Consider the following 24,693-nt stretch of genomic DNA (forward strand, 5'->3'; position numbering starts at 1 on the left):
CACGTGCCTTGGGTGGGATTGTCAACAGGTTAGCCAACATACAAACCAAAACTACAGATTTTAATCTATTATATAACCTTACAACTTTATTTTGTAAAAAAGAAGTAATTCATTGTTTTAAAACGACTAAAATCAAAGAAAATTCAGGGAAATGAGTTTAAATTGTGATTAAAAGCCATTACCAATGGCAAAGATATAAATTCTCCCCACTTTCAAATATTTTAAGTCCTGCGAGCCGGTTTTGCAGGTTGGCTGTCACTGTCAAACCGTTCGTCACCATATCACTGAATTTTGGACCGTAGTTTTATTTCGTGCGTGTTCAAAGTCCACCGTAGATTCCATTCGGCTTTCAAATTGCTTAGTGTCGGTCTGTCGGTCGCGTGCAGTCATTTTATTTAATTAGTTTGTAAATTCTCGTCGTACCAAATAAATTACTACCTTTTGCGATCATGTCGCTGAGATTCGCCGGAAGTTTTCACAAGATTTACTGCAGAATGCAGCGTCTCAATCCAGCAAGTAAGTGAAACGTCGATATTTATATCAATCTGCAGTTCAAAGTGCACCGTGCACTTGTAAATATTTGCCTATATAATTTCTTTGGTTTTGCTGTAGGTGTTAGTCACATTCGTGCTTTATCATCCGCACAAAAACACACGAACCTGAAAGTTGTTGATGGAGTCGGCGTTTTGGTCCTGAATTCACCAGATTCCAAGGTAAAACTTTAAAAAATTAGATTAATAATATAGTTTAATATGATATTTATATAATGATCATAGGTCAATTCATTGGGGGCCGAAGTCTCCGCCGAATTCGAAACGCAACTGAAAGAGATCCAGAACAATCCCCAAATCCAAGCAGCTGTGATCATCTCAGGCAAGCCAGGATGTTTCATCGCCGGCGCCGACATTGGCATGCTGGAGAGCTGCAAATCCGCCGAAGAAGTGCGGAATATCTCGCGAAATGGCCAAGAATTACTCAACCAGATCGAAAACTGCAAGAAACCCATCATCGCAGCCATCCAGGGTAGTTGCTTGGGTGGTGGCTTGGAAGTTGCACTTGCCTGCCACTACAGAATCGCTGTTAAAGACAAGAAAACAGGTTTGGGTCTACCGGAAGTCATGCTTGGACTTTTACCGGGCGCTGGTGGTACTCAAAGACTGCCAAAACTCACAGCATTACCAAATGCTTTAGACATGGCTTTAACTGGCAAGACTCTCAAAGCAGACAAAGCTAAAAAGTTTGGAATTGTTGATCTTGTTGTCAATCCACTAGGTCCAGGTCTTAAAACACCTGAAGACAACACAATGCAATATTTAGAACAAGTTGCTATTCAAGTCGCCAGGGAAATATCCACAGGCAAGCTGAAAATCGACCGATCAAAGAAATCCATGATGGATAAAGTATTCGCGTTTGTTTTGCAGTATGATTTTGTTAAAGATAAAATCTTCGGCAAGGCTAGGCAACAGGTGATGAAAATGTCCGGTGGATTATATCCAGCTCCGTTGAAAATCTTAGATGTTGTAAGAACTGGTATTGATAAAGGTACCGCAGCGGGTTTCGAAGCAGAATCGCAAGGTTTTGGAGAACTGGCGATGACACCACAATCAAAGGGTTTGATTGGTTTATTCCGTGGACAAACCGAGTGTAAGAAGAACCGATTCGGTGCACCACAGCGTCCGGTTAAGTCTGTCGCTGTTTTGGGTGCTGGATTGATGGGGGCTGGTATTGCGCAGGTCACTTTGGACAAGGGTTATGATGTTATCTTGAAGGATTCGAACGCGGCTGGTTTGGGACGTGGTATTGGACAGATTCAGAATGGTTTGAACAATGCTGTGAAGAGGAAACGTATGAACGCGTAAGATTTTTTGTTTTTTAATCAAAAAACATAAAATTTATTAATAAAATATTAATTTTAGTTTGGAACGTGATAGATATCTATCCGCCCTTGATGCTACGCTGAGTTATGACTCTTTTAAACGCGCCGATATGGTTATTGAAGCCGTTTTTGAAGATATCAACATTAAACATAAAGTTATCAAGGAGGTAGAGGCAGTTATCCCCGAACACTGCATTTTTGCAAGTAATACAAGCGCATTGCCGATTACAAAAATTGCAGCAGGGTCAAAACGTCCCGAGAAAGTAGTTGGTATGCATTATTTTTCACCTGTGGATAAAATGCAGCTGTTGGAAATCATCACGACGGAGAAAACTTCGAAGGACACTGCTGCAGCCGCTGTTGCAGTTGGTTTGAAACAAGGAAAAGTTGTCATTACAGTTGGTGATGGTCCAGGATTTTATACAACGCGTATTTTGTCTTTTATGTTGTCGGAAGCTATTAGACTATTGCAGGAGGGTGTTGATCCGAAGGAACTTGACAAATTGTCAAAACAATTTGGTTTCCCTGTAGGTGCCGCCACTTTGGCTGATGAAGTCGGTTTGGATGTTGGGTCACATATCTCTGCTGATTTAAGCAAGGTAAATTTACATTTATTAACAAATTTTATCATTTTTTGTTATTTTATGTTTATATTTAGGTCTTTGGTGAAAGAATCAGTGGTGGTGATGTAAACGTCATGAAAGACATCGTCCAAGCAGGTTTCCTCGGTCGTAAATCCGGCAAAGGTGTCTTTGTCTACCAATCGAAGAGCAAGAACCGCGAAGTGAACGCTGAGGCAATGGAAATCCTCAAGAAATACTCTCTAGAACCCAAGGGTTCGTTCACAGATGAAGATAAACAACTGCGTATGGTGTTGCGTTTTGTAAACGAGGCTGTTCTCTGCCTCGAAGAGAAAATCCTCGCCAATCCGCTAGAGGGCGATATTGGCGCTGTGTTCGGTTTAGGCTTCCCACCATTCACCGGCGGTCCTTTCCGCTGGGTGGACCAATACGGTGCCGGCCGTATTGTCGCTAAAATGAACGAGTACGCATCGCATTACGGCGTTGCATTCAAACCGTGCGATTTGTTGGTAGATATGGCGAAGAACAACAAGAAGTTTTATCCTTAAGCGGGTGCAGTTGATGTGAGTCAGATATGTAAGTGCCTTGAGAGCGATGAGTCGGATGACGACAATAATACATTTTTATAAGTTATAAGTTTAGACGCGCCATGGCTGCATGCACCTTGATGAAAACGTTAGTTTTTTTATATACATTTTATACTATTTTATTGTTTAGGCGTGTGCTACTTTAAGAAGAAACGCAAACACTTGTAAATAAACAGAATTCAATCATAAGTAATTTTATTGGATAAAATTAAAAGGAAGTAGCTTAATAACAATCACATATCAGTTGTAAAACAAAATTTCAATTACACGTTAAAAAGTTCGCATAGCGAGCGGATCGCATGCAGTGAATTTGTAAAACTATACGGCGCATGCGCATACTCCAAGCCCCAATCGGGCTTGATCATTGGTAGCGCTAGAGTTTTGTACGCCGCGAAAACGGAGACATTTTTGCTTTTGTAAGATTTGCTCACCATTTTCTGCTGACGCTCACACAGTGTTAACATCTTCGCCATTTGCTGTCCGAATGCAGGCAAGTCACAAATCTCTTTCTTTTGTTGCGCATTATGGCCAAACACCCATAATAACGTCGCCAGTTTCGGGAAAAAGTCATATTCTTTATCACAACACGCGACCATTAAATTCAACACCTTCGGCAGCCGCGTCGGTATCCACGCGTACGCATTTGTCTTTTCATACTTTGCAACATTGACTAAAATACCCGTAGCGACAGAACCAGCCTCCATATCAATTCTTGATCGACACGTTGATAAAATCATCTCGTAGAGATACTCACAGAGCATTTTTTTACTTAAATACACACATGACCGGGGTGAGAGTCTTGTTGAAGTGAGCAGTTCCTTCAACACGCCTAGAACTTGCAACATGGACGATTTTTCGTTCATAAAAACTTTGAGACTTTTATGCGTGCGGTTGCGAATTGTGTCTTCTGGTTTGGCATCGCGGTTTACCGCTTCTAAACTCATACGCATCTTGACCATTTCAACGGATTGTTGTGATCGTACTTTGTAACCACGCCATGCTGCTTGTATTTTGATTGCGGATGATTTTTGCAGTCGTTCCAGGCGTCTTTGTTCTTTAACTTCTGGTTTATTCATCTCTTCGAACTTTTTGCGTGCGATAAATCCACGCACGTAGATTTGCAGGAGTAAAATTGATCGTAATTTTTGTATTTTCGCTCGTTGTTCCTTCTTCATCTCTAAATATCCTTTGGTAAATTGTTGAATCTTTACAACTGCTTGTTTTTGAGTTAAAAATGCGCTTCTGGCTTGTTTCATTAATAAATTCGCACGGAATCTTCTTTGAATGGCAATAGTTGATGTTTTCAATGTGATAAAATCTTTGCGTTGTGTTTTCATGAGTTGATTAGCTCGGAATCTTTGTTGGATGATTATAACATGTCGTTTTAGTGTTAAATAATTATTTCTTTCTTGTTTCATGTTTATATTCGCCCTGAATCGTGTTTGGATCAGTATTGTTGTTTCTCGTAGCTTTTGATACGCATTTCTGATTGTTCTCATTAAAATTACAGCCCGATACCATCTCTGGATCGTTTTTATATCTTGTAGAGTTATTCTGTACCTCGCACGTTGTAATTGCATGTTTTGAGTTGCGCGCCATTTTCTTTGTATCATCAGAGAACTGTTTCTTAAGCGTAGGTAATGATTGCGTTCAATATTTCGTTGTAAATGTGCTCTGAATTTCGTCTGGATGCATATTGCTGCTTTCCGAAGAGTTAAAAAGTTGTTACGATGCTTTTTCATTGAAAGTTGTGCGCGGAACTTGCGCTGAATCAAAATGGCCGCTTGTTGTTTCCGTTTATAATCTGCTTGTTGAGTCCTCATTAAAATCAAAGCTTCGTATCTTATTTCTATGACTTTCACAGCATTTTTAAGTTGTAAATAATTCTTCCGGCAGTTTCTGCCCTCCAAAAGTGCTCGGAATCTTGTTTGGATGATAATCGTAGACTTTATGGTTTTAATAAACTCATTCCTCTTGTTTAACATTTGTTTTCTTGCATAATATCTTATTTCTATTACACTCACGGCTTTCTTTAGTTGTATAAACTCTTCTCGGGCTTGTTTCGCCATTTTATTTGCACGGAATTGTCTTTGGATGAACAAAACACTTTTCTGTAACTTTTTATAATGATTTCTGGTTGTTCTCATTGCAATAACACCGCGATACCATGCTTGAATCCTTTTTATGGACTGTAAAATACTTTTAAACTTGTTTTCTTGTTCTTTTGCGGTCATAGTCGCCCGCCATTTTCTTTGTATAACAAGAGAAGAATTTCTGAGGCTTAAGTAATGATTCCTATCAGTATTTCTTTGTAAATTAGCTCTAAACTGTGTCTGAATTCTTACAACAGCTTCCCTGAGACATAAAAAGTTACTTCGATCAAATAACATTTGTCTTTGAGCTCGGAATCTTCTCTGAATCAAAATGGCCGCTTGTAATTTCCGCTTATAATCCCTTTGTTGCATTCTCATCAACATCAAAGCTTCGTATCTTACTTCAATCACTTTCACAGCGTTTTTAAGCTGTAAATAATTATTTCTACAGCTTTTACCATTCAAAAACGCTCGGAATCTTGTTTGGATAACAATTGCAGACTTTACTATCTGAATAAACTCATTTCTACACTGCAACATTAATTTTCGTGCATAATATCTCCTCTCAATAACACTCACAGCATTCTTAAGTTGTATAAACTCTCCACGGTGCTTCCTTGCTAGCAAATTAGCTCTAAACCTTCTCTGAACAAAAATCACGTTTTGTTTAAGTGTTATATACTCTCTGCGTTCAATTTTTGCTCTGAATCTTCTTTGAATCATCAAAACATTCTGTTTTAATGTAATGTAAGCATCATTGTGTGATTTCATTACTTGCTGAGCTCTAAATCTTCTCTGAACTGTAATAACAGCATTTTGTAGTTGTTGATATCTTTGTTTTTCTTGCCTCATCGACAGTGTAGCCCGCCATCTTGTCTGAATTGTACAAACAGCCAATTGCACACGCAAATAGTGATTTCTTACGGTTTTCATCAACAAAGTAGCTCGGAATCTTCTCTGAACATTAATACAAGCTGTTCGAAGAGTAGTAAAAGCATTATGACATTCTCTCATCTGTTTCGTGGCAATATAATGTGTGCTTATCACAGCAACACTCTGTTTCAACAATAAAAAGCGTTTTCTTGCTGTGTAAGTCCTCCAAATATTTTGTATAACAACCGCGGCAGCCACACGCTTCTTCCTCAAATGCGAAAAAGTATACCAACGTTTAAATTGTCTCTGAATAATCAAAATACTGTGATAAACTCGTAAATAATCACGCCGACATCTATACATCCGATAGTTTGCTTGAATCTTCACCGCAGCTTTGGATAATTTAATCTCTTCCAAGATTAATCTAACAAATGGAATAATTTCTTCTAGTTTCAATCGTAATTTATGTCTCCTGTACCATTTCTGTATAACAATCGCAGCATTATGTTTCTGGAAGCGTAAATCTCTCAACCTTTTCCGCTTTTCTTGAATAACCGGACTTCTCCACCACATCTGCACACTAATCACCGCTTTGGTATACCGTGGCGATTGGAATTTATAAATAATCTGCCATAGAAATGATAAAGTCTTCTCTCTGTGTCCTTCAACGATATCTTTCGGTTCGATTTGACTTTCAATCACATAACCAGCGCGCTTCAACGCATCAAAAGCCAATTTAACATTATAAACCTTCTGTAATCGTGAAATCGCCGGCACTCGCAATAAATCCGTTAAATTTCTTTCAAGTAGAATAATTTCCATTACCCGAGTAAGCCTGACGCCATCTTTTAAGTCACTGCCGAGATTATCCACGCCATATTCAAACTCATGAATGTAAGTTTGTTTATATTGCAAGATATAGTTTAGTATTCTTAAAGGTTTCGTGACATCTCCACTTGCGTGAAACAATTCACTTGAAAACCGCAGTAGAATTTCTTTGCTTTCTTTAATTTGTGCGTTTTTACAAAACAAGCACGGATCATACGGGATTAGTTTCTGTTGTTTTGCTTGATCTAAGAAATAAACCAGTGACAGGAATTTTTTAAGTGCGTCTTTCTTCATTTCAGGCGCATATTTCGGTGAAGATTTATGTTTATATTTCTTGAGGAGGTATTGATTATTAAAAAAGTTCATCATGAGGAATTTGCTCAATCCTAACACATCTGAATTCGACCTGAGGTGAATATGCACTCCATAAACTTGTTCCAAACCTATCCGCAGCCATAATGGATTATAACAGAAGAATAATTGTAATATTTCTTTCTGTAAGCGTATATCTTGATGTAGATCCCTGTCTACGCGTATAACAAACTTGTTGTTCTCGACGAGTCCGTGCGTCTTTGATAACACGACGATAATCTCGGGCGAGCGATAAAGTTTGGCCGCCAGATGCCTCAGAGACTGCAAAAGGTGATTGGTGTTGTATTTATTCGAGACTTGTTCCTTGGTAGGTGCTTTCTGCACGTCTTTATTGCGACATTCTTGCCACATTTTCGCGACGTCTACCTTCACATTCGTGCAGTGCAGATCTTTCGGTGGTACAAGCAGTGTGTTCAGCCAGTTTTTAAACCGGACGATTTGTTCATCCACCCATTGTGGATCATAATACATTGTGAGTGCTATAAATGGATCCACACCATTTGTTTGTGATAAGACATACGGATTACACACAGAGTTATAAAACATATCAGGATTGTGAGTGTTTGTGACTTCGATGGCAATTGCATTGATTCCTGATGGACCCAGAGGTTTCTGCACAAATTGTTTCAAGTGTAATGGTTTCATACTGTAACCTTTCGAGAGTCTTTTCACTGGTGAGACAGTTTTCTTCACTGGTGTGACTTTGACTTCATAAGTTAAATTAACCTTTGGTGATGATTTTAACTTTCGAATTGGAGTTGTTGGTGTTTTCTTCTTTTTAATTGGTGTTAACTCCAAGCTGGATTCTTCTGAGATTCGTGCGAGTGCGTGGTGTAAATGTGGTGAATCAAAACACGGTGATAATGTGATATTTGAGTTGGTGAACTTGAGTTCCATTGGACTTAGTTGTACATCAGCCAAGTTTGCAATTGAAGAGTCTTTGACATAAGTTCCACCGCTGTTGTTCAAATGGGTGTCTTTCACGTAAGTACCACCGCTTGTGTTGCCCTTTAAGTATGTTTCTGCGCTGTTATCTGCTAGTGATGAGCATCCCTTTGATTTGTTGCCGGTTGAACAACAGAAACTTGTTTGTAGTCGATCGGGTGTGAATGGCTCCGGCCATGATAATGATGGTAATTGTAGGCTTACAGGAGCTTCTAGACTGTCATCAAAGTTTTCTTCAAGTAATTTTGCTTTTGTTGCTCCAATAGAAGTGTTTTTTGAATTATTTATCACTTCATATGTTGAATTAACGTTTATTTTGGGTTTAGGCATGGTATTTTCTTTGTTTTGCAAGTTGAATGTTGATCTTCTTGATAGTGATGGTTGAACATTAAGATTTGTGCTGTTTTTAGATGTGAGAACTGATCTTGGTGATGATGTAACTTTTGAAACTTTGTTTTTGGGTAGTTTTTTTGATGGAGAGACTTTCTTTGATACTGTCACTCCTATTTTTTTACCTTTTGTGGCAGTCTACATAAAAATAGAAAGTTTTTTAATCAAATTAACTTTTAAATTTGTAATAATTACCTTTATTGATTTAAAAACAATAGGTATGTCTCTTTTGATTCTGCCATGGTCTGTTAATTGAATGACATCCCTCCAAGCACCAGCAAAGAGTGGAATCCATGTAATTTCAAACATTTCTTCACTTGCTGCATGAATCATCTGCTCAGTCCATTTGAATCTCACATTTCTTTCTTCAGGCGGTATTTTTTGTAAATATAACTAAAATTTAACACAAAACCAGTTTAAAATATAGTTTAGGGTAATTATTTATTGAATTACTCACCATTATATCAACTGCAGTTGGATTTTTGATGCAGATTTTCTTGGTGATGCTAATTCCCACTTTAACATCATTAAAATCTAATTTTGGGATTGGTGTAAAGGGCGCAAGCGATAGCACTTCGATTACTTCGGGTTCCACAAGTTTCTCAGGTTTTTTAACCGGCACTTTTTTAGGGGTTACCACAATATGCTAAAGAATAAATTAATTACTACACTTATAAGAAGGAAATTTAAGATAATATATTAGAAATTAAATTACCTGAAACATTTTGCACGCACGTTGTAGTTTTAAAAGTCACAAATGTCACAGATAAAAGTTCTACTGATTGATAAAGTTGTATTGTGACGGATGCAACGGTTTTGATCGGTTCGGTATGTTCGTTTTGTCCGTTACGTTTTTGAATGGAATAGAGGAGTGGGAAATACCACAAAACAACAGTTCTTGGCGGAGTTACACGATTCAACGCAAGCAAACGCCATCTGCTTGATATTAACATCACTTAATAAGTAAACCTGGTTGCCTATACTGAAATACAAGCAAAAATATTAATTTTTTTCTTTGGAATTGTATAAATTTAAAGCAAAATCGAAATGATTTATGCAGTCGAAGTAAATGTGTGAGTGCAAAGAGGACAATTGTTTGTTTAAGAACTCGTCAAATGTTATTTATAGTGCTGGTGAATTGTAATCCTTGCAATAACGCGTGATAAAAATAGGATCTCTCACCGATGGCAATTGTTTTAGTTTGTAAACCTTGAAAACGATACGTGGACCGAACAAGAAATATAAAAACAATATACACTGAGTGAAAAACAAACAGTACTAGTAAGTAATCATTCTATTTATTTGTTTATTTATATAAAATCAATACAATTTTAAATTTAAAATAAACCACATAAAGTACACGCCGCGAAAATTGAAAAATTCGTTTTCCACGTGTGAAATTTACGCAAAAGAATTAAATATTTAATTACAATGGTGGTTGATTGAAGCGCGGCGGCGACAATTAGCCGAATTATGTAAAAGCTTTCTATTCTGACGGGCAGGCAGGTACGGGCCGCCGCTGCCGCCGCCGCACACACGCCGAAAAGTTTGTCAAATTTCCAAATACTAAAAATAACGGCCGGCCGCGGCGAAATAACAATGCGTTGTTGTTGAGATATGCGCGCACCTCTAAAATATCCCATCGAAACGCATATTTTTAGCAAAAAAAGCCCGTATTACATCCCAACCGATAATTTTAAGGTTATATCGCGGGTTGAAGGTTGAGGTTAGAATTTCCGATCGAGTGCAGATAGATTTCGATGCATATTGATAGACGTCGTGGTGGATTTTGTGTGGTCCAGCGAGTTTCATCGCCGCACGGTGTTGGTTCGCGGCGGCGCCGTCGGTGGAAAGCATGCGCGGCGTCGGTTGGCGTCGCGACGGTGCGCGCCCGGGCAATAGATATTAGTGCCGCGCCGACTTCCGCACGACCGATCGAAATGGCGAGCTGATATTTATTTATATCAGTGTGCAGTGAGTACCCCAAAGCGCAAAAGTTACGAATCGTGGTGCGGTAATAATTCCGCGATAAGCGACAATGGCACCGCTATTGCTAATTAGTGCCAAACACAGTGCCTGTGGATACTTTTGCGGCCGAAATAAAATTCACGATTGAAACTAAAAAAAAAAGGAAAAGAAACGAAACGAAACAAATTACACGCACACACACATACCACACACACACACACAAATACATAGACATAACGTAAAAATTTCGGAAAGCTGAGGCGGCGGTTTGCTTTTTTCCGTCGGTTTCTCGCAGCAGTATCGCCAGGATGCAACACACGACCGACGACGGCGGCAACCCGGCGGCGACCGGTGCCACGGGCACCGCCACCACCACCAAGAGCCACGTGAACGGCGGCCGCTTTGACTTCGACGACGGTGGCACTTACTGCGGCGGATGGGAGGAGGGTAAAGCGCATGGACACGGCGTCTGTACTGGACCCAAGGGTCAGGGGGCTTATTCGGGGTCCTGGCATTATGGTTTTGAAGTTTCCGGTGTTTATACATGGCCCAGGTGAGTGGTTTTTTCATAGGAAAACTGACCTAGTACATGCAAACTAAAACTAACCTACGAAAACAAACAAACACACATCATAAGGGTGATTTTTATTCAATTCTAACCTCAATGATATAGAATACGTAAATTTTTCACTATAGGCAACCTTATACACTCTGTTGTTCTATATTGTTCTACTTGTTGCCTGCGAAAAATGAGGTTAGAAAATTTTGACATTGTTATACATATCTGTATGTGCGATGTGTGCGCTCGCCCGCCTGTCGAGTCACATCTGTGACAAGAAAATCATGTCATGGTTGAAGATTTACGAAATCCGGCGAATTTATGTCTTTATCACACGCTGGTTATTTTCGGCGCGTCACATACCGAGTGTTATTTGATATTGACATTGAAGCAAATTGTTTACGGCCGTATTCTTTGGAAATTTAGTCAGTGGATGTGTGATTCACACCGGGAGATGTATTTTGTGTTGCTGAATCATCAATTGTGAACGTCAGTTCCAAGATGTATTGTAGGCAAAATCTGTGCACATTTAGAAATGAATATGTCGGTAAAGTAGGGAGTGATAGAGATTTTTAACTTGTCATTGGAAAAAGTTAAGTTTTTGACAGTTTAGTTGAAAATGCTGATATTATTTGTGTTTTAAAAGAGTTTCTGTTAATCTTTTGAAGTTTTCACGCATATAAAAGTAAGTTAATTAGTTTTATTACTAAAATATACAATTTTACATTAGTTTTTTTGAATTGCTGAGTTAAAAAATTTAGAATTAAGATTTTTAACCTCTAATTTGAAAGTTGGTTGTATATTTAACATGCACCCACGCGTTTATCTCCCAATAGATTGTTTTCGACTTTGTTCTCAGTTACGCGCGATAGTAACTATTAGATTCCCATTCCGATACGCGATATCACAAACAGGTGGCCGTTTCACCTGAATACAATACCCTATAATACATACATAATAAAACTAGATTAACTATCTCCAATATCTTTCGATATTAAAACAACCAAACGAGATTTTTTCTCTTTTAATGTTTACACAAACTCAACAAGAATTACCAACGCTTACTAATGAATATACGAGTAATTAATACAAGCTACGAAAAGTCTGGAGAATGTCGAATGTCGAATGAACTGTCAAACGTCGAATTTCAACTGTTTAACGCAGGAGATTAAACCGAAACCGAAACAAAAAGTTCGGCGATGTAATGTAAAGAACGCTCCGCGCGCTGTGTGAACGCATGCCAGGGGAGTGACATATCGCGGCTCTGGCAGAGCGAAATATGTATAAATTAATTTCAGTCCAGCTGAGCGGCCGAGCGGGCCGAAATCCGCGTATAAACGTGGAATTCACATGTATGCGCCGCACACGCGCACACCGACGCAAACAGATGTTCCTCTGTGTGCGCGTGTAATAGTTTGGCGTGTAAAAATAGAAACGGGGTACTAAAAGCTGAAAAGCGCGTTTCGTTTCGGGCCGGCCCCAGCGAGCTTTTAACAATAATTCATGCGAGCTGCGGGAAAACAAGCGAAACAAGCGCAACACCAGCGTTTCCTTTGTCTTTTCAATTTGGTTTTTTGTATCTAAAGACAATTCACCACTAAATGAGCACATAAGTAATGCTTTATTGTTTTTTGCGATAAAAAAATTAATTTTTGTGTTTTTAGCAGAAAAAAGTTGATTAAATTTTACATAACCTCATTTTTCATCTATACACAATGCTATAATGACAGCATAGTTTTCGCGGGGAATATTTCGTTGAAGTTTATGAATAAGATTTGTATTTTCGTGTACCCGCATCTCGGATCTCGTTCTATTTCTCGCCAGATCCAGATCGTCTGCTATTGCACGAACACGCCGGCTGCGATTTTATATAGCGCGGCTATATCATCGCGAAAAACGACCACGACGAGCACGACGACTCGCGACCATTATTCAAAGGCCATTTTCTATTTCTAATCGTAACCTAGGAATGGCTCCGCATGTGTCTGTGTGTGTATGTTGGAAAGATTTTTACTCGTCGCGCCCGAAACGTACTCATCATACTTCATTTAGTTATATACCGAGTGTTTCCAGCGAAATTCACGCAAGTTATGCAACTTGGTTTACATCAAAACCGAGGAATCATTGAACTTTTTGTTGCGTTCGAATTCAATTTCCGCGAATTTCTATCACTGCCAAGTGTATAATTAAATTCCGAACGAATTGTTTAGATACTTAACCTGTTATATTTATTCAAGCAACACGCTTGCGCCTAGATGTTTTATTAATAAATTCGGTGTAAGCGTGAATCAACGCGTAATCTGTAAACAATCGAATGCTTATAAAAGACGACAGTTTTTCATACGTCTGCAGTTCTTATAGAGAATATTTAGCCTATAGGCAACCCAAAATGCATAAAATACACAAAAATATTGTATTTTCTATGCTTTTGATTATTTTTGCTGGTTTTAATAGTGTTTCGAGTGCGTCTTGTTGCCAAAGAACTGCTTGCAATGAAAAAGCGTGTATTCTCGGTAATATTCTGCAATTGTTGGTGAAATATCTGGAGCGCGATGACCATCGCGAGGTGCACGCCGCGCACGCATGTCGTACTATAAATATCCCCGATTCGAGCAACCGAAACAGCCCGATGTGCAACAATACGGATGCGTTGCAAGTATTGAAACAATTGTGCGCTGCACAAGATGGTGGCGATTGCGATCAAAATGGCGTTGCCTGCTCGCATGCACACGGAAAACACGTAAACAGTTTAAGCGTGGATTGTGATTGTGATGGCGTCGTGTTGGCGCAATTAGATGCGTGTCATTCGTGCACCACTATCGATCAGGATAGAAACAACGATGGCGTGAATCATAACACCAGCGATGTTATTTTGCAATGTATTCCCAGTCAACAGAATGTAAAAGAAAATGAAAGTGGAGATGATTCTGTATCAGGAGAAGATTGTGATGAGGATGAGGATAAAAATATGGAGAAAGTTTATTTGCCTGGAAAAGCGGATTTTTTGCATGTTGAGAGTGAATTTAGTCTTGGTGGGGATAAAGCGAATGTTAATTACAAGATGGCGGGCGGATCTAAGCGAAAACGAGAGTATTCCGATGATGAGCTGGTTTATATTGCGAAAATGTTGCATAATAGGGATTTTAATCAGTTTTTACTATCGAAGAAAGTCTTGAATTAGTTGTTGATATATAAATAATGTGATAATGTAAGAATGTAATTTGTGGTGGCGAGATTTCTCATATTTTTGTTATTGTTGTATTGTGTGCTTTTCTTGTATAGAACTGAGAGAATATGTAATTCTACGTAATGCACATAAAGAGAGAAAAGTCATAAAAAATGTATGAAAACGCCCTGCGTACGAAACGTGCTCGTTCAGTCGTTCAGCGAGGATGATAGAAAGGGTCCGAGGAGAAATGATGGTTAAGGCCAAAAATCTTAACTGTTTTTTCTTTGTGTGTGTTTTTTTTTGTTGTTTGCTTTTTTGTTTCTTTAGAAAAGTAGTAAATCGTAACAGAATGCGGGGTATTGTGAAAGTTAAATGAAATTTCTAATTTTAAAGTCGCGAACAGATTGTAATAATGTTTAAACTTAGAAAATTTAGCAAAAATAGGAAATAATTTTTAAAACGTTTGAAATTTTGATAATTAGAAGGATAAATTAATACTTTTTATGTTTAAGCATTTAGATATTAACACAAATAGGTACTTAATGTACAATTAAATTCTTTTTGTTGTTATTGACGAATGCAATAGTTAGTGGCTAGTTAGTATGTTGGTCGGGTTGGTGGACGACTGGAGGTGACGAAAACTGAAAAATCGATGAATTACTTGTTGAGCATTGGGAATTACAAATTGAATTGGTCGTATTACTCTTATTAGTCCGTAATGAGGGGTAATTTGTGCTGTAACCTACAAATGTTTGTCAAACCAAGCGGATAAAGTAATAATTTCAACATAAAAATTTGGAAAACATGCATTTAATAATTGTTTTTTAATGATTAGAGAAATAATTACTTATACTATATTATTAAAGGTTAATTCAAGGACAATTTATACTTGACCTTGAATTTTAATTTTATTATTACAGTGTAAGTAACAAAATATTGGAATTTTATGTGGATAGGCAACTGTTTAATCTTTTGTTGAGCTGGTTATAAACATAATTACTCTAGTAAAATGCCGGTAAATATTTCTTGAAGTCTAAATATGAATTCCGCGTCGCTCAGTTGTATTCACTTGTGTTATGTTTAAATGATTTTGTAGTAACGCAACGTGCACCCCAACAAATTAGCTGAAAAATCGTGCTTAAGTTATAGAAATTTGCATTGCAATTTGTAGGGATGTTGGGATTATAATTACAACAATATTTCAAATGTTACCATCGATGTCATGTCTTTGAAAAAATATTCTAGCTCATAATTGCTTGAAATGAAAATATTTTACGTCGATACACAGAGGAAATTAATATACACCATCCAAATTGTACAAATTTCACCGTTTTACAAGATATTTAAACAAAAGTTAATATGACTATTATCTTAAAGAATAAATTCACTTTCGACTTGCATGTCAATAAACTATTATCATTATACCTGTTGATTATTTGATAACACAAACATGTGTTTGCATTTCGTATTGAATTTTTACGTTCACATGATGACAGGCCCGGCTTTAATTCAAACAATCAACATTTTAAATAGCATCACAAATGGCCACTCTAATAAATACAATAAAACCTGAGAGGATTTAAAGATTTAAAGATTATGACTGGAAGGGGCAGGCGGCCGAAGCCATAAAGCATAAAACTCACACGATTTTTTTCGCAATTTGTAAAATACTCGCGCGATCACACAAAAAAGCGAAGCAATATGTTTTTACGATTACTGCGCACAATAATAAAGTTGTAAAAAAGACGTCGGCGGTTTATTACACTCGGGGGTGCTTAATATTTTTTTGCTTTGATAAACTTATATTTTTTTGAAACATTAAAAAGCATACAGAGTAAACTAAAAATATCAAATATTTATAGACATATTATTTTATTTTATACATCAAATACTAAATTTTATTCTTTATAAAAAAATTTTTGAGGACTTTTTATTTACAAATCGCAAATTCAAGTCGCTAATCCGCAGAATACGATTATTCAGCTACATTAACTCGTCGAAAACTTGATACACGTGATCGCACCTTTTTTCTTTTTCTGAGAAAGCTAACAAAAGCTTTATAATCGCGAAAGCCGGAAAGAGGAAGAAAAATGTCGCACGTTCGGAAGAGTAAGCAGACGCTGGAAGAAAAGTGGATATCAGTTTCACGCCATAAATAAGTATCGCTCGGCGGTGCGTGGGTGGTAGGTGTTTCATTAAATCGCCGCCCACCAAGCGCACTTCTGCAACCCTCGGCGATTGTCACTGACACCGCGCGGCTCGCCAAGGACAAATCCCTAAAGGAGGATTTATTAAGCGTACGTAACTGGAATCCGCGTCGCGAGCGCAATGAGCGGTGAATTATGGACGTCGGGAAGAGGAAAATTAACTAGCAAATGACATATTGATAGTTTATTAGTTATTATACAACGTGATACAAGAAATTTTAATATTTTTCTTTAAAGCATTACTTTTTCAACGGTTTTAAGATACGAAAAGTGGCAATTTAATAGCGAATGGCAAAAACTGTGACTATAGTACTTTAGTCACGGGTATTAGTAACGAGGTCGAGTTTTAAAATATAATAAAAAAATTAAATACAAAAACTAAACGTGGAAATAAAGTAAAACTAGAAAAATACGTAAGCATATCGTCGCTAAACGTGACTAAAGTGCCGCTTAGCGCACTTGACACTAAATTTTATTCATGTTACGGCATTTTTTATGGATTTTTTTTCTTTGTTTTTTTATTTGGCGCGTAGTTGTGGTATACCACTGGGCCAACAGAACAAATAATAAAATAGTGCCACACGGGCCCAGAGGTCGGCAACTGTGTACGATACGCATTGCGGTATCGAAGCAAATGGAATGGAAATTAATGCCATTTAAATGCGCATTTCACTCTTTCCGGACGCCGCCGCCACTTGCCAGCGCGAATGCGTACGCGACTATCCCTATAAACACTTGAAACCGGACGCCGGCCACCGCCGCCGGCGGCGATGTCTTATCGAAACGCAATTATCATAAAATTCGCATTTTCCTAAGTGAATATAAGCGAAAAAATAACGCAACAAGAAAACTTATCACTTAAATGAATCAGCGAATCTAAATGTACAATTTAATTAAGTAAATATTATTTTTACATTAATTTTAAAAACATTTATTTATCAAAAAGGTTCCTTCGAACCGGATTTGAACCAGTGACCTATGGATGTCCACAATTTATCAATTCTACAGTCCACCGCTCTACCAACTGAGCTATCGAAGGTTGCGGCTTGCATTACACACAATCATATAAAGCATAAACAGTAGCAATATAATTTACTATACATCTACATATATAAAACGCATGCGCAAGTAAATCAAACAGATATATAGCTAAAAAAGCCAAGGTGTCGATCAACTACTTGTCGTTTCACACAACAGAAACGCATGACTCATGTTTATGCGTTTACGCATCTCACCGCGCGCACGATTCATCCCAATCGCAGCGAAACTGAAACTTTCGTTTATATTTAAGTATGAATGAACCATACCGAGTCATAAATCACGCAAAAACATCTAAAAAAATGTTTATCATAGGTTATGTGCGTAATGCATACGTGAGTCGTGTTGTGATGGTAGTCTAAACAAAAAAAATTCTCAACTGACTAATCACCGAATGCGAAAAATCTCATCTTCAATACAACAGGCACATGGCACATGCAAACTGGTTCAGCGTGTAACACAGGACCTAGAAAATGTATATTTAGAGCGCACTTATTACAGTAGACGCTTTTATTACATTACCGAATTTATATACTGCGGGTTTGCGAAATCCTGCGCATTTTCGAGGTTAATGGGACATAACCTGACATGTGTTTGCAGCGGGAGTACATTCGAGGGACAATGGCAGAATGGTAAACGACACGGGTTGGGTGTGGAGTCTCGTGGGCGATGGATTTATCGCGGCGAGTGGACGCAGGGTTTCAAGGGACGTTACGGTGTGCGACAATCCAACACCTCAACCGCCAAGTATGAGGGCACATGGGCGAATGGTCTACAAGATGGCTACGGCTCGGAAACGTACGCTGATGATGGTAAGTCATAGTTGAGTGCGTTTTATCTTTTGTGGAATTTCGGCGAAAATCGTTGCACGCACGCGGCGCACGTTTTTCCACGCGGCGCGCACGCTGAATGAGCGGATCAATGAGAAGGACAACTCCATATGCGCGGATCAAAGGGGAGTGAGTGTGTTTTACACTCGGTGTTTACTTTCCACGGTGCGGAACATTCCATACGCACGCCGGTTTTAATGACTGTTGATCAAGTTGACATGCAATGTGGATGATTGGTAATGATTTACATGCGTGTGATATTAATTAATCACGTTGTACGTGTCACAATGCACGCAATACGCGACGAAAATGAAAATCTGCGCGCGGCGGAAAAAATTCCAAGTAGCACTAATTGTATTTACCCACGGCGACGACGGCGGGGTATTTATAAATCTGACCCACTTCCCCACACTCTCTCGTGTTGTAGGTTATACAGGTTGTTGCGGAAAGTTTTTTTAATTTTTCGGTTTTTTTAAATATAAATTGTGTCCTTGAACTAATTTGGCCTTGAATTAGGTACATATCAAGGACAATGGCTGAGAGGAATGCGACATGGTTACGGCGTGCGGAATAGTGCGCCCTTCGGCAAGGCGTCCAAGTACCGCACCGCCAACAAGGCGCTGCGGGCGTCCATGACGTCGCTGCGCAGCAACGAGGCGAGCGGTGCCGCCCCCGACGTGACGACGAAGCGCGACCAGCGTGTGGATGACTCGCGGGGCGGCTTCGTGCTCAAGATGAACTCCAACGAGCAACCCAGGCGGCGCTCGATAGGTGCCGCAAATATAAAACGAACTATTTTTTCAGTAAGAAATTATTTCATTTCTTGACTTGAGGTTATGTTGATGTTGGTGATGTTTTTGTTAGGGTATGAGGAGAAAACAGAAAAGTATGGGTGAGTTGGAGAAGCGTGGTGTTTCCGGAAGTATGCGTTCCACGGCGTCTTCGCAATCATGGCAGAGTACTGAGTCGGCGCAGTCTGCCATGACTAATGCGTCACTGCCGTCTGATTCCAATGCCAGTTTTGTTGTTGAGGTTAGTTTTTAGATTATAACCTCAAATGTGTTTTATGCATTGTATTGTTTTTGTGTTTACCACAGGATGAACATATGGACGCTGGAGTGACGGAAACGTACATGGGCGAATGGAAAAACGATAAACGTACAGGTTTCGGTGTCAGCGAACGTTCCGACGGTTTAAAATACGAGGGAGAATGGTATAATAACAAAAAGTACGGTTATGGTGTGACGACATTTAGTAATGGCGAGAAAGAAGAGGGCAAGTACAAGAATAATGTCCTCATCACTAACCCCAAGAAAAGACATCTGTTTCTGATGCGTTCCGCGAAATTCCGCGAGCGTTTGGACGGTGCCGTTAGTTCAGCGCAACGATCATCGAAAATCGCCATGCAAAAGGCGGATATCGCCATTTCTAGAACGGCTACCGCACGTGGTAAAGCCGAACAAGCGGATATACTCTCTGCGCATGCGCATGAAGACTCCGATGTTGCGCTAGTAGTAGCCAAACAATACGCGCCTGATTTTAAACAACCCGGGCTGGATCGCCTGAAAGCCAAACGCGAAAAATACGCGGATTTCAACAATCAGAAAGATTCGATATCGCACAACCCCGGATCGGGAGGCGGCGGTGGTGCGCATATTACACAAAACAGCATCCCGGTTACAACCAATCCAACGCTACGGGTATCAGTACCCAAGTTGAATTCATCAACGATGAATCTAGCGGGTCATCAACAGCAAACGCAGGCGCAGGTGCAGAGACATATGCAATTACAACACGCACCTACACCACATTCGTCCCCACAGAAAACAACGCCGCAACACAATCAAATCGACACGAATCCATCCAAAACCATGCACAACAACCCTAATTACCTATCACCGACCAGTAATAAACAGCCTACCGACCACGCCGATCAAATCAACGCCGAACATATCCAGGAGCACCTACAGAAGCAGTTGGAACAGTTGAAGAATCAAAATAGAGGTGGTGAACCACAGGCTCCAGCAAGGAGAGGTTCAGCGCTGAGTCGAGGTAGACCCGATCGACCTTACTTAGGTTCTACTTCGCAGCAGTCCTCGATAGACCACTTTGATCACTACAAGAGACCACCTAGTAGAGACTCCAGTGTAGATCGGTATTCACGAGCGACGGGTCGCGCGGGTGGTAACATTGGACAACCTCCTTTGGGTTCCCGTCAACCTTCGCTGGATCGCGCCGCTAGACAATCCATGACTCCCGATAGGCAGGTTAGGGCACCATCGCAAGCAAGGGGGACTACTCCAGCTCCAATGCGTGGTACTACACCTGCGCCGGTTAGAGGAACAACTCCTGCTCCTCAGATGAGAGGAACTACGCCAGCGCCCACGCCACCGCCTGCGGCGCGTAATGGTTCAATCGTAAGCGGCAATGCTAAGACACTCACGGGCAACGGCAATGGTGTGGCGGTGGGCGCCAGCAATCAGCCGCCCTTCGAGGAGATCCTGCTGACGAAGCGCAGCCTCGGCCAAGACATCATTCCATCGCCCAATCAGCCCAAGCGCACCGAGAGTCTGTACAACGCCGGCGGCGGCGCACCTGGTGCGCCCGCACCAGCGCCTGCTCTCAAGGTTAGTGGCCCCGATCCAAAAATGAATTCTATCTCAGTATGCGCCACGTTGCGCTTTGCTTTTCTTGCTCGTCTGGTGGTGGTGGAGGGGGAAGGAGCGCGTATCTAAATATGCTTTAGCTGGGTAAAAATACGAGCCGGCCTGGCTGTGACTAGTTGTTGTAAATACATAGTGTGCGTCGCGTGCGCCGCAATGTGGTACCAGAATGGCGACGACGACGAGGAGGATCTCATGTGCTCGCCGGCGCTTATGGCCCGGAGGGCCTCCGAGAGCTGGATCGATACGCCGCCGATCGAGGTATATTAGACGCGCCGTCGCCATATTTGACCACAATCGGACCCCGGTCACACACCGGAATGTACCGAAATACTCAAATACTCAATGTGCCAATGGACCAGCTAGCGTTTATAAATACGCGCGACCTCGTCGCGACGCCGCACTGTTGAAAAACAAACAATTTAACCTCACTTATGTTATGCTTAGAATATAATCCCGCCAACGACGCTGTCGAGGAAGAAGTCGCTGCCGGAATTCCAGGAACTGCCCAAGGCCACCTCGGAGATGTCCAGGGAGGAGGTGTCTGCGCTGGGATCGGCGCGTCGCGAAGAAGTACGAAGGCAAGCCGATGAGAAGGACCGACTGCGTGCCAATCCCCTGCTGTATTTAATCAGTCCACAAATGAAGGTACTTGTTTTACGTTTTGACCGTCCAATATCATATTGGGACGGTCCCCGCAGATATATGTCGTATGTCTTGTACCCCAAATATTAACCTCAACTCTTAACCTCTTTTGACACACTGCACTGACCGACTATATGAACTATTTCTTACTTATTTGACTACATCATCACGCTATGATTTCGATGAGTTTTTTCTGTCTCTCACACCTCTGTTACGCCCTTGTTGCCTTGAGGACGTGAACGTAATCTGAGTTTGTTTTCTTCTTATATCGAAACCGCCTTACAGAGAACCAATAGGTACGTTAGAGTATGTTTTTGACTAGCCTTTACATTTGCGTATGATGTTTGTGACGATGCGGGTGATGACAAGATGACGCTCGTGCGCCGGCTCTGTGTATCGTTATGTCCGCCGTAGGTGTCGCCGCCATTTTGTTTGGTTGTAATCTTTTCTTGTTTTTCGTTTAATAGTTTGATACATGTAAAGACGCAATTGGTGGTAATTGGTAAACGAAAGCAAGGCGTATGCAGAACAAAACACAATAAGCTTTTTGGATGCTTTGTTTTATTATATTGTCGTAAATGTATATGTATAATTACTGCTAGAGCAATCAGTGTTAATGTGCTTGCTAATCATAAAACGTACTCGGGTTGGTTCGCTTTTTAATACACAAAAACACACAACACAAAAATTACACATGCGTTTGTTTAACTTTTATGCACAAACTGCACATCATATTATATTATATTAAATAATTCTTTAAAATTTGTAGTTTAGGTTGCATAAAAATGATTTTTTAATGTTAAAGCGAACCAACGAGTATTTCGCGATGTTTAGCATATATTCAAGCATCGAAAATTAGCTATCAAGACACATTCACACTCACACACTCACGATTTTGCATAACATAACATAACATAACCTTTAAACCTAACCTCACTTGAGTGTGAAGCAGATATTTACTTTGTGAACATTTTGCAGGACTGGTTCTCGCGCCAACAGCTTGTAATCGTCATCCTCTTCGTGAATATATCGCTGGCCATCATGTTCTTCAAACTGCTGACATAGCAGTTTGTGAGCGCGGTCTACTCGAGAGCCATCGTCGAGATGCCATGAAATTTATTAGAAACCAAAAGGAAACACGAGGAATGATTGAAATGAATACTGAAGAACTCTGATGAGATAGATTTTTACCACGGAAACAAAACGACGCAGCCATTGTTTGTGTGCGTGGGTCTTTTTGCAAACTCTTGTATGTACTTTGTAATTTTTGAAATTAACGCCAGGAAAAATACCTAAACCGATGACAATGAAAACCAAATGAAGATACAAACAAACAAAAACACAACCAACAAACGACTAGGACCCAAAACGCCTACGTTTAGAGAATATTAGGAGGAATGTAAATTAGACAATTACGAAATATGTATAGGATATATTTTTACACAGGCATCCGCAAGCGGAAGTCTTTTTACACGTCGAACAAATAACAAATTATTAAAAGTAACACGCGCCATGTTGTCAATATGGCGCGCAGCTAAATGAAAAGCCAAGCTTTTTACACGATCGGGGCGTTTCGTTGCATGAAACGCGTACGAATCGAAGTTGATGAGCGTTTAGCGTTTAGAAAACTTAAAAAAAAGAATTTAGACATTTACAAAACTCTTCTCTTTGAAAATTCTTGTTACAAACGCAATTGCAAACGGAGGGAAACAAACAAATGACTTTTGAGTACGAATATTAATCTATTCATATTCATTATTAATGAGATGAGAAGTGATGATGATGATGATAAAGATGATGGTGCAGTGTTTTAGGGAACACTTTATTTTGCTGTTGGAGTTTTCAGATTTTAATATGAACTATCCAAGTTCGGCGTGCGTTCTTTCGATGGTTTATCCATAATAGAATCATTGATCATTAAAATAACTAGTTAATTGCGCTCATTTCGCGTGATATCCGTCGAAAGAGCGCGCGCCGAATTGTTTATTATTCAAATATGTATTTATGAAACCTGTTGTATAACTCGTTATTTAAAATTTTCATGATTTATCTAAACTTTAAACGTTGTACAAGTCTAAGCAGAATTTAAAGTTTACACAGTGCGTCTAAAATTGTGGCAGAAATTAGCAGAAAAAAGTTAATTTTTTCACTTTTTGATTTAAAAATTTCAACTGTACATATTCATAACGTAATCTAATTCGCTTTATTTGTCTTTTCTTCTTGGTTTGCGTTCAGACTTATGAGAATCATGTTGTTTTTACGTTCAGATTAAAATTTGTTTTGTTTTTTAGTTTATGTTGCTGTTATAGTTGTAAAGCTAGGACTCGATGATAAAAAAAAAGGAGAATGTGCGAAGAAGTACTATTTTGCGTGCCTTGTCAAATTGTTAACAAAGTAAGTGATTCGTCGTCAGTCATGTAAACAAAAAAGATGATAAAAGAAAACGAACTTTTCAAAAAAAACGAAATTCTGAAGGGGAAATAATTTGAAAACATAAACGACATTGTATTAATGCGCATATGATAATATGATGAATATGATATATGATGAAACTGGTGCAGAAATAAATTGTAAACGAGCATGATTTAGATTTATCACTTGAATTGTGCGCGAAGAAACAGAGATGAAACAAAAATGCGCGCGCTGGCAAAGTGTAAAATGCAGATTCCTTTCTTGGTCATATTGACTGCTTATGTAATCTACGATCTGAGCCTCTTGTTCATTGTTAATTAGTTTAAAGTTTGATCGACGGATTTATCGAAGGCGGCAGCGGTCGCTTTTGCGTTTTTCGAATGCTTCCACATCACGTTTCACTGTTGTCTCTTGCCTTTCTGTTTCGATTTTATTACCGTAGTAATATCGTCATTCTTGCGTTCATCGAATACTGTTTATTTCGTTTATTGATTATCAATTGTGGATTATGAAAATATGGATTTAGGACGATGATGAAATTGTGGATTTCATATCAGAGATTGTTTAAAGTTTGTGACGTATAATTATAATTAAAGTTAATCCAAAAACAGAGTAGAACTTTATGATCGCAGGTTCTTTCAAACTAAATATATATTC

At 39.4% G+C, this 24,693-nt stretch overlaps 3 protein-coding genes and 1 non-coding gene across 6 annotated transcripts; 2 read left to right on the forward strand and 2 right to left on the reverse strand.

The window, feature by feature from the left end:
• The first annotated feature begins 245 nt into the window (after positions 1–245).
• On the forward strand, positions 246–3,233 carry Mtpalpha (monolysocardiolipin acyltransferase Mtpalpha). The gene is made up of 5 exons (XM_065307632.1): positions 246–516; positions 613–713; positions 777–1,855; positions 1,917–2,475; positions 2,535–3,233. The coding sequence occupies exons 1-5, from the start codon at positions 450–452 to the stop codon at positions 3,003–3,005; spliced, it is 2,277 nt and encodes a 758-aa protein (XP_065163704.1). The 5' UTR covers positions 246–449; the 3' UTR covers positions 3,006–3,233.
• On the reverse strand, positions 3,223–9,408 carry asp (abnormal spindle). Its single transcript, XM_065307625.1, has 4 exons — positions 9,261–9,408; positions 9,003–9,191; positions 8,741–8,938; positions 3,223–8,683 (listed from the first exon to the last, which is right to left on the reverse strand). Exons 1-4 carry the CDS (start codon positions 9,267–9,269, stop codon positions 3,308–3,310), a joined length of 5,772 nt encoding a protein of 1,923 aa, XP_065163697.1. The 5' UTR covers positions 9,270–9,408; the 3' UTR covers positions 3,223–3,307.
• Positions 9,409–10,427: 1,019 nt separating this feature from the next.
• jp (junctophilin) lies at positions 10,428–24,205 on the forward strand. Of its 3 annotated transcripts, XM_065307628.1 has the most exons (8): positions 10,428–10,519; positions 10,809–11,066; positions 18,087–18,298; positions 18,833–19,119; positions 19,181–19,348; positions 19,414–20,943; positions 21,427–21,627; positions 22,603–24,205. In XM_065307628.1, exons 2-8 carry the CDS (start codon positions 10,822–10,824, stop codon positions 22,687–22,689), a joined length of 2,730 nt encoding a protein of 909 aa, XP_065163700.1. In that variant the 5' UTR covers positions 10,428–10,519; positions 10,809–10,821; the 3' UTR covers positions 22,690–24,205. The 3 variants fall into 3 exon arrangements, with proteins under 3 accessions (XP_065163700.1, XP_065163699.1, XP_065163701.1); XM_065307627.1 differs by having other exon boundaries at positions 10,434–11,066; XM_065307629.1 differs by lacking the exons at positions 10,428–10,519; positions 10,809–11,066; positions 18,087–18,298; ... (1 more) ...; positions 19,181–19,348; positions 19,414–20,943 and adding an exon at positions 21,081–21,240.
• TRNAY-GUA (transfer RNA tyrosine (anticodon GUA)) lies at positions 17,397–17,487 on the reverse strand. Its single transcript is given in 2 exon segments — positions 17,397–17,432; positions 17,451–17,487. It is a non-coding gene; the product is annotated as a tRNA-Tyr (tRNA).
• Positions 24,206–24,693: the final 488 nt, after the last annotated feature.

This window comes from Atheta coriaria, unplaced genomic scaffold (genome assembly GCF_025399875.1).
Source record: "Atheta coriaria isolate IRGN ID8LTWV9N9 unplaced genomic scaffold, Caltech_Dcor_3.1 hic_scaffold_7_pilon, whole genome shotgun sequence".
NCBI classification, from domain to species: domain Eukaryota; kingdom Metazoa; phylum Arthropoda; class Insecta; order Coleoptera; family Staphylinidae; genus Dalotia; species Dalotia coriaria.